The sequence below is a fragment of the Lactuca virosa genome, chromosome 1 (assembly GCF_052849685.1).
Source record: "Lactuca virosa cultivar CGN04683 chromosome 1, Lactuca_virosa_CGN04683_v6, whole genome shotgun sequence".
Taxonomy (NCBI): Eukaryota; Viridiplantae; Streptophyta; class Magnoliopsida; order Asterales; family Asteraceae; genus Lactuca; species Lactuca virosa.
Window position 1 is genome coordinate 137,790,891 of NC_136426.1, and position 11,073 is coordinate 137,801,963.

General features: G+C 31.7%; 1 protein-coding gene across 1 annotated transcript; it reads right to left on the reverse strand.

Moving 5' to 3' along the window:
• Window positions 1-4,511: 4,511 nt before the first annotated feature.
• LOC145158711 (putative voltage-gated potassium channel subunit beta) lies at window positions 4,512-6,139 on the reverse strand. Its single transcript, XM_079077571.1, has 4 exons — window positions 5,465-6,139; window positions 5,245-5,385; window positions 5,006-5,170; window positions 4,512-4,901 (listed from the first exon to the last, which is right to left on the reverse strand). The coding sequence occupies exons 1-4, from the start codon at window positions 6,026-6,028 to the stop codon at window positions 4,788-4,790; spliced, it is 984 nt and encodes a 327-aa protein (XP_078933697.1). The 5' UTR covers window positions 6,029-6,139; the 3' UTR covers window positions 4,512-4,787.
• Between the last annotated feature and the right edge of the window lie 4,934 nt (window positions 6,140-11,073).

An 11,073-nucleotide genomic window follows, 5' to 3' on the forward strand; every position in this document is an offset into this window, starting at 1 on the left:
AACCACAAACCTTTTTTTATTTAAAAAAACACTCATATTTGAAATGGCATGAGTTTATATGCATAAATTTTAAATTATAAAACCTGTTTGGTTAGATAGAATGATATGATAAATGAATAGGACGAACATTACACTAATAATGTAATGCAATAAACAAGATGATGGATCCAGCCATTACATTTCATTATCGTATTTGGTTTACCTATATGAATAATTCAGAAATAGGATAAAATTTCATGTAAATATTTTATGTTATATGTAATATAACGCATAGTTTAAAATCTAGTGTATAACAGAATTACACAATTCAATCAACTATAATCGACGGGTTTTTCTTGTACAAACACAAAAAATTAAACATAATAAAAGATCACTAAAATTTAACTAAGATTATAATAATAAAATTTATTTTCTATTTATGTTTGGGTACTGTGCTAATGAAATGAGTCATTAACTCCTGTTGTTTTGATCAACAGAAAATGACGAATGAATACAATGATGTTAACAAAGGAACTAACGATGACAAAAATGTCACAAATACAAAATGCATATAATTTATCATTTTTTATGATATTATCAAGTCAGTATTATGTTTTATATTGTAATATATAGATATATAGATATTAAAAGAATTAAAAATATAAGATATAACATAAATAAATTATACAAAGATGAATGTTTTTATAACAAAACATTTTCAAAAAGTAATATCGTTAAAAAAGATATTAAAGAATATAAAAAAATGACCACATGTTTTTAGAGGAATATAAAATAACTAAAAAATTTGAATTCACAAAAATGACCCTCTAATCTGAAATAGATCATTTTGGACCGAGAACTGCCGATAATTACGCGTGTCTCTCTATTTAAAGATAATCCAAAATGCGGTACACACCGTATCCTCGAACAACGTTTTGATTTTCTCAAGGATTTCGATGAAACGGAGTATGTATTTGTAGTCAGATGAGATTACGGTGAACCATGTTAGTTTTGCATTTTTACCATAAAAAAAAACAGTGACCGAAATGAAAACCCTAGTCTGGAAGCTGAAGAACATTTCTGAAATCGGTTGACTTTTTTTTAAATTAAATAGGTATTTCACATGTTTTTTTTGTAGTATTTAGATTATAAGAGTTGTGTTTGGGGCTGTAGTTAGGTTTAAATATTATAAAAACAATGTCTGAAATGGAAACATAATCCGAATACGAAGAACATGTCCGAAATAGGTTGCTATTTTGTTGTTCGGTATGTGTTTCATAGTTCGGTATGATTCAATTTTTGTAGTTGGGTATTCTTTTCATGTAACTTTGAGGCTTACAACAAAATCTACAGAAATGGTGCGTATGATGACTTTGCATGGATGTTGCATAAAAAAATATGTTACATAGACGAGGAGATGATAGCTCAGAACTATTAAAATTAGAAATGCTCTCAATATTTTTATATATGTCTTTTATATTCTTATTCACCGTTAAAAAAACCTCCTACTATATCATAATACTTCTTATTTACGGAGAGAAGCATCGGTTGAGGATACATAACCAAAACTTCAACCACCAACACCAAATGTGAAATTAAGGAGGCGGGAGAGGGTGCGTGAAGGTCAAACAACGTAGTATTGTTGACAGAACCCGTGTAGACTTCTTTTCTCAGTTCAAATATATATGAGACCTCTTGCATAATATAAGATCCTGACCTCAGTAGTTGAGGACCATCAAAGTTAATGGTTTATCGTATGACAATGATCTTTGTTACAATATCTAAAAATATAAAATAATTCATCAAGTCGATGGAAAGAAATGAAGATGCACATGTGCCAACTCGACCACTAGAGCGAATTATATTGACCAACAATGCTATAAACTTAATTGAAAGTTACATTCATGGCCGGCCTTGGGGAGGGGCAAAAGGTGCAACCGCACAGGGCCCCCAAAAAAATAGGGCCCTAATTTTTATTTAAATTATCTAGAATATATAATATATGATATCATTTTTTCTGAAAAATAACATAATTATTTGCTAGCTTAGATGGTTAAGACGCGCGCCTTGAATTCTGTAACTTCTAGCTGATCTGTGTTCGAGCTTTCCTACTGCTATTTTACAATTTTTTTTCTCAAATTAATCATTTATAAGATTTGCTAGTGAAGTTACACTATTGGTCTCTAGTAGTTGCTCATTTTCCTACATCCCGTTTCATATTTTATTTTCCATTATAGTTTCCTAAATTTACACAAACTCACCCCTTGAGTCTAAAAATACACCTTTGTATCATGTTAATTAATTTCATTCACATTTTTTTTTCCATATGACATTCAACACCCATATATTTAAATATAACACATGCTTTTTAAATATTAATTAAATTCTTATATATATATTCGATATAAGTAACTCTTATAATATATTTAAAAAGTTCAAAAGTCTAATCCAAATTTACAGATGTCACAATTTAATACTCCATATGGTTGTCATCCTCTTAATTAAATTCATACTTACAGTCCACAATCTCACAAAAAAGACTTAATGGATTGGGAACGATAACTATTGAGAACAATATATAAAAGAGTATTAATTATAAAAATTTGTGAACAATTTTGCTTTAAAAAATAGTAGAAGAGCATCTATTGACTTATCGTAGGATAATATATTGTATCATTATTTTGTTTTGATTATTTTTATAACGTTTATCGACTTATCATAGTATTAACGAATTTTACTTATATATATAATTAGGGGCCCATTTTTATTTTTTGTAAAGGGCCCTCAAAATCTAAGGGACGGCCCTGGTTACATTGACAAGTTTGATGTTTACTCTCAAGCCACTTTTGTTGGAAGTTTCGCAAATCCTTTGTTGAATTTTGTAATATGTTTAATGTATTTCTTATAAGACAATATGTAATGTATTTTGAACACTAATATGTTTTTTTTCTCATTCCTAGTCCTAGTACTAAAACGATATTGGGACCTTACAAACCTATTATAATACCATTCAATTAACTAAGTCTATGTTCTATCATGATTAGTCTTATTGTACATCAAGATAACCAAAACACTATAACCCATGAAAGCGACATTTACAAACTGTTGTTTGCTTCAATTGGGTTTTTCCATACTAGTGCACTAGGATGGACATTGGTTCACTAGACTGTTGTTGTTCATTAGGATGTTGTTGTCGTCTTACTCATTTGCTTATGTATTTCAATAAATTTCTCTTTTTACCAACTGTTATGTAGTTCTTCATCATACAACTAACTCAAAATACCCACAATATTGATCCTTATCTGGAAATATAGGAAACCAAAGTAACGCCTACATGAGTTTTTATTACTCCAAGAAACTGAAAACTTAAGTTAAATACCACAGTCGCATCTACAAAATGGTTGATTTCTTTGTGCTCATGTTTATGTTTTGGAGCTTTAGCCATGTCAACGAGAGTGCATTATCATTATTCTTGAGAATAACTCTCCGTTCCGAGTCCAACTTCACCATAAAAGTGAAAGGAATTGTAAAGAAGGGAGAAAAAAAAATTATGTTTCTTAGATTTTTTTATTCTTTTATTATTTATTTTTTTTGGAAAGAATTGGGAAAAAAGGAAAGATTTGTGATAATCTTCCCTCCTAACTTTCTTCCAAATCGAGGAGATTTGAAGAGAAAGTAATTATCCACATCGCCATCTTTCAACGTATCATCCTCAACCTATCTTCTCCATGACGTTTTAGAACATGCAGAAGCCCTTATCTTTTTCTCTGTAATGTGGAAACTTAGTAACCTGAGAATTTGCTTGTGCGAATACTACTGATGTAACAAAATCTTGTCTTGTAAAGAATTGTCTTTGATAACATGAGGCAGTGTTGTTGAGTATCCATGAAAACCCCTTTTCTTTTGAGTTTTAAAGCTCAACGTTCTAAAGATACAAAGAAGCAGCAACGTTCGACTAAAAAAAGGATGTTGCTTTGACCTGTTTTCCATTAGTATGCACTTAATTTTGCATTTTTAAACCAACAAGAAGCTTAAATTGATTTCTTTTGCTATGCACTTAATTTTGCATTTTTATGCCTGGTGGGTATGTTGTCCTTCCATTAATCTCCACACAGTTATATATTATATTATTCTTCAAATATTCCATTAGAATATCTTATATTATATTATATTATGTAGCGAAGGAATTTTTTTTATAGATTCAAAGTTTAGCCTATTATCATTGTTTTTATTCAACGTGTTTCCTAATTATCAATGCACATGACTTTTTATTTGGGGAGGAAATGGAAAAGGGATTATCGAGTATCTAGTATAGAAACCGATGGAAAGATATAAAAGGATGATGAAAGGGTAACCCAATTCTGACCCACAAACCCGTATAATTAAACGAGTTATATGGGTTGACCTGTTTATGGTTAATCCCGTTTATGGTTGAGCAAGATAATACAAATATTTAAATGGGTCATGTCTGGGTTGAGCTTTTATGACCCGCCAACCCTAACAGGGGCTAAGAAAAAAACCGGGCTAAGGAATGAATGAAAATGAAAATTAATAATAAAGACGGAATCACATTCCATTCCATCACAACCAACAAACAGTTTTTCTTATACCAATCCAATAAACCATTAATGATCGCAAACCTACCAACTGGTGTTCAATGGTGAAACACTCGTAAACCAAATCCCAATTACACATTGGGTCAACTACATGATATAAGATTCAATAACTGTTATTGTAACAATCTCAAGGTACCAACATAAAACTGAATGTCTACAGAAGCTCACTCTCTCTGTGTGTGTAATCTACCTTCACCTATAAGAGTCAGGCTTCTTTGGTTTGCTTTGAACAACAGCCTCGATCTTCTCCATCACTTCAGGTGTAAGCTTTGGAATGACATCAATGGCCTTCATGTTCTCTTGTATCTACATTTAATTGCAACCCAAAAGATGATGCTAATGCTTTAGAAACAAAAAAGGAGAAGATGCAAAAAAAGTGATGAATCTTGGATCTGAATATCTGATCTGACCTGATACTCCTTTGTAGCACCAGTAATAACTGATGATACATTCGGATTTGCAGCACACCAAGCAATTGCAAGCTGGGATAAGGGGACTTTTAGTTCATCAGCAATTGGTTTTAAGTTCTTAACTTTCTTAAGAACATCATCCACCAATGATCTACTCGCAAGATTCTGCAATGATGAACACAAATATTGATTAAGTAAAGAGGGCTCAAACCAGAAATGTAGATTGGATTTAACTTTACCTTGTAGTTCTCCAAAGCAAATCGACTATCAGCCGGAATCCCTGAGTTGTACTTTCCGGTCAAAACTCCAGATGCAAGTGGACTCCAAGTTGTAAGCCCGATGCCATAGTTGTTATACAAAGGAAGATACTCATTCTCAACCTGAATAAGTGAATCAGTTTATATCAAGGATCAGAGTGATTTGAGTTCATAATCGATCAATTAGGGTTTTGATGTATACCTTATGTCTAGAAAACATATTATACTCAGGCTGTTCAACGATCGGTCCGACGAGATCCAACCGATTCGCAATCCCCCAAGCCTCCGTAATCTGTTGCGCAGACCACTCACTAGTTCCCCAATAAAACGCCCAACCTTTATCGATCACATGATTCATAGCCCTAACTGTTTCCTCAATCGGCGTTTGCAAATCCGGTCGATGACAATAAATCAGATCGACATACTCCATATCCAGTCGTTTCAAAGAAGCTTTAGTCCCCTCGATGATATGTTTCCTGGATAAACCCTTGTCGTTGGGTCCCGGCCCTCCCCAAAACAGCTTAGTAGACACAACGATGTCAGAGCGTTTCCATCCGAGTTCTCGGATTGCTTGTCCCATGATTTCTTCAGCTCGGCCATTGGCGTAGACCTCTGCGTTGTCGAAGAAGTTGACGCCATGGTCACGGCAACATTGGAGTAAAGTTTTGGCTTCTTTTACGTCTAACTGGTTGCCGAAACTGACCCATGCACCGTATGAGAGCTGTGACACCTTCAATCCTGATCGACCGAGGTTCTTGTATTCCATATTTTCCGATTGCTGGTGATCGGAAAAGATGAAATGGAGACGATTGTATAGAGGTCAGAGAAGGGAAGTGTGAGACGGCAGGTAGCTGAAAATGGACTACTTAACATGTGAGTGACAGCAGAGAGTATAAAACAGTGACATTATTCCATCCAGGTTGTTCCCACAAAACAAAATTAATCAAAATTTTCGCAAAACATTTTTTAAAATGAATCCGTGTTTGGCAAAGGTTATTTAAAAGACTTATGATTTTTTTACTTATAACTTATTTTGATGAAATAATGAGTTTTTAATAAGTAAGAGGTAAGTTACTTATCATTTTTAATAAGTAAGTTTTTTTTACCCAAACACTTTTTTGACTTATACTGATATCAAACCGGTAATAAATCAAAAAACTCATTTTTTTAAGTTTTGCCAAAGACCCCTTAGTAATCGGTTTAACACATCTTTTAAATTTAGAAATTCTAGGATAATTATACAGATGGTCCCTCTAGTTTGTGGTAGTCTGCATAGTCCCTAATTTCTTTTTTATTTTTTTAAAAAAATCTGTATAAAAGTCAATATATATATATATATATATATATATATATATATATATATATATTGCGATTTAGCCATTAAATCGGTAAACACTTATAAAATAATCTTTGTACTCGGTTAGTGTCAGTTTTAAGTATTAAATTGCAAAACAAATAAATAAATATTTATGATTTTTTCGTTAAAACAGTTAAAGTTTAAGGATTTTTTTGAGATTATTTTATATGTACTAAATTTATTTGAAGAAACTTATATTTATTTATTAAAAAACTCAAAATAAAGATATTTTTTTAATTAAAAACACAATAATGATAATTTATATATCATTTTTGAAAAAAAAAATGTATTCTTTTTAATAAATATCATTATTACAATCATAAAGATACCATCTATATCCTATATAACTTAAAAAGATTTTATTGATTTGTCGCAAGAAATACATTTCTACGCCAAATGCTATTTCGTTGTTGAATTTTTAGGTTTTGAGTGTAAAACATTTACCATAAAACTACAACTTACCGAAATTTTTTGCACAATCGAACGACACCTCATAAAATAAAGGCTTATCAGAGGTTGTTATTCCTAATTGATTATCAGAGGATGTTAACCTTTTATCAGGTTTTGCACCCTTTTAGTCAGTCACCATTGTCATAAAAGCTCTCATATTTACACATCACCACCAACACACTCTACCACCACCACCCTTTGCCACCAACAACACTGTCTACTACCACTAGCCTCTGCCACCACAACTGTAACGTCCCAAAAATCATGATAAAAAATTTCATTTTCAAAACCATTTAATAACCCAAAAGTCATACAAAACATTGTTTCAAAAAAGTCATAATCATAAATCAAAGTATCCCAAAACCATCTATCAATAAAATATCCAAGGATGATGTGCACAATCACGCATTTGCCTTGCATCGATCATCCGATGTACCTAAAACCATGAAATCAAACTATAAATCAAATCTTAGTAAGTTTCCCCCAATATACCACACATAAAACCAAACAGATAACAACATGCATATACAAGCCTTCAGTCTGCCTGGACTGCCTCGCAATGCCTACAATATGTATGGACCGCTTTGCGAGCGTACACCCTGACTAGACTGCCTCGTAAGTCAAGTTATGCTTGAGATTCTTGAGTTTCATATCATTCTCAACTATACTCTATATTGTTGTGCTGATTAACCATACGAGCTCCACTAACAGAATATAAAGAGATGTGCGATTTTCATGGATAATATGAGAATCACATTCTATTAATAAAACGAGATTTTGTTTTGTACTTGTATTTGGAATACTTTTAGATTGACCATTATCACTATCAAACCCTTTTGGTAACTTTATTCTCAAAATGCAATAGGGCGGTGAGGGTGGTAAGCGCGGAGCATAATAAAAACTGAACTCATTAGGAATCATAGAGATCTCCTTAAACCCCTACATCAGAATGGGTGAGCCTAGTCATGGTAAGACTGACAATGTCAATATTTAAAACATACGAGGGCGTAAGTTGTAACTTTTTTATGAATATAGTAGATATAATATATATATATATATATATATATATATATATATATATATATATATATATATATATATATATATATATAAGGGGTAAATTTAAAACTCTTTAAATTTAGTTGTATATTATTAATTCTAATTAATTGCGATGATGCAATGTAACAATTAATAAATCATGAGGGGTTAATATTCAAATTTATAAATCTCTATTATAAATAATATTAAATATTTAAATTCACTATTTAAATAATAAATAAATAAATATTCAAATTTAAATCTCTATTAAATATTATTTATTATTTTCCAGATTTAAATCATTTTAAATTTGGTGTTTATCCATATTTAACAACCATCAAATTTGAAAAATGAAAAAAAGGGGAAACCCTAATCTGCCTAGCTCACATTGTGAACATCATGCTCTCACGTCGTGAGCTGCGACTGCAGGTTTTATCAGTTACGATTTTTTCAATCTTCCTTCTTTCATTCAATTTCAAACAAGTATTTTCAAAAAACATGGATTTATGGTGAATGTAACCATGAACCAATGCTTTGATACCACTGTTGGGTTTTCTATGCATCAAATACACTCTAAACTAGGTAGCGGAAAAACCAAAACTACGATATACCTAAGTTGTGACATCCCCATTTTTACCGCCAGAAAAGACCGATTTCGTTTATGATTTTATAATAAAATCAGAGTAATCTTTCAAAGAAAAGTGTTGCGGAATTCGTTTCCAAAACAAATATGATAAAAATTTATCAAAGCATTTCTTAAAGAAATGTATTTTCATTACATTACAAAACTCGGGATGTCAACGTCAATACAGATCAAAAGCATAAACAAAACATCTTAGGCCGCAAGACAGAATTGACCTTAAAACAATATAGGCCTTACAACATTCTATTTATTTTATACGGGCCTACAAATCCATAATCTCTCGTTAATCATCCAACTATGCTTTTGCCACCACCTGTAATACAAGAAACTGAGTGGGTCAGGCTGGGGAGCCTGGTGAGCATATATGGTTTTCAACCCACAATAATAAGTTCATTATTTATTTTCATCAAATCATTAACCCGATTACCCATTCCCGTTATCCTCACTTTACATCCCTAAAACATCTATTCTAAGGGACCTAGCCTAAGGATTTTTCTTCGGGGTGAAAACACTGCTTAGGGGATTTCTCATCAATACATGTCAATAAGGAAACCATTGGGGGGGGGGGGTGGAGTACTTCTTCAAAAACACCTACAGGTTGCGAGCCTGCTAGCGTTCCACTGGACTGCCTAGAAAAGTCCGTGGTCGTCATCTATACTCCGCTAGATGACTGGATAATCTTAAACATCATAAACATCGAGACCTCTCATCATTTTATCACACATCATCTATTTCATCTACTCATGTTCTACCCAACATATTTGTAGATATAAAATACATACATAGTCCAGATCTGAAAAACAAAGTTTACATCTTTCACCCAACATAACTTTCAAAGCATAAAATACATATACAGTCTAGATCTGAAAAAGAGTTTAGATCTGAGATGAGAAAGTGTAGATCTGAAGGAAAAAGTTTCAGATCTGAAAGAAAGAAGTATAGATCTCTCATCCAGCAAACATCTCAGGTAAACAGATAATATATATATATATATATATATATATATATATATATATATATATATATATAGGCTTAGATTATTCTATTCAAAGTAATTATTGTGTTATTATATGCATAAATGTGGATCAATCAAATTTACTTATTTTAGGAAAGTGATTAATATATAGTATTGAATTAAATATAATTGAAAAATATCATCTTAATTAATTACAAGGGTAATTTAGTCAATTAATATAGATTTAATAAAGGAAAATTGCATTTTTTAAGGGATCATAAATTCTATTACTTTTAAAAATCCGATTCTACGAATTATAATTCTTTTAATTCAGATATTCTGACAGAATATGTTTATGAGTATATTCAAAAATAAAAATATTCTTGAACCATAAATAATAAAAATATTCTTGAACCTGTTTCTTGATCATGACTTTAAAAACTTCTTGTAGAATAACAAATTCTTGAACAATCAATTGAAGAATAAAAACAAAAAATACATTATTTCTTATAGAATACGGGTAACAATTGTTAAGAATTACATTTATTGTTAAAAAATAAAACTAAAAAAACTTTCAAAACGGGAAAGAAAACATCAAAATCTAACAACGACACTAATACATTCTAAAACAATAATGTTGCTTAGAATCACTTTCAATTTTGTGGTCCGTTCTTCAAGCATCAACTTCTGTGATTCCAACAGAATTGGAATTCGTGATTCCATTCCAACAGAATTGGAATTCGTGATTCCATTCCAATAGAATTGATGGGCTATACAACACCAAAGTATCTAAATCATAAACACACATTAACAATTGGGCCAAATAATCTCAGGTTGTTTGTAAGCACGACTTGAGTTAGTTGTTCGACTTGGTCCACATCATATATTTAGGAGATTATCGGCATGAAAGCTCCATGAAAACCATAAGGCACTCGATATGGCAAGGTAATAATTGCAACTGGGTCACTGGTAAACTTATGTGCATCTACTAGGATAACCTGTGAAATTAAGCCAATTTGTGTCCCATTGATATCCAAGAACCATTAGTCCAATTTGCTTCACAAGAATATCTATACATGTAATAAGAGATTGATATAAACTTACCCGAGATATATTCAAATGTTCATCATGTACAAACGAGATCACCCAGCCATCATCTTATTCAAGACCATCGGGCTTCGGCACAAACACGACACTTAAAGAAAATGTGTTTTCTGGGAACCTATTGAACATAAGCTACTGAATCAAACAAATCTACATGAAAGGTTTTTTTAATACCAAAGTTATCGAAGGTCAATTTCAGGCAGATTTAGGTTTAGGGCAGATCATGAGGAAAAATTGATCGACACCATGAAGATGATAAAGATA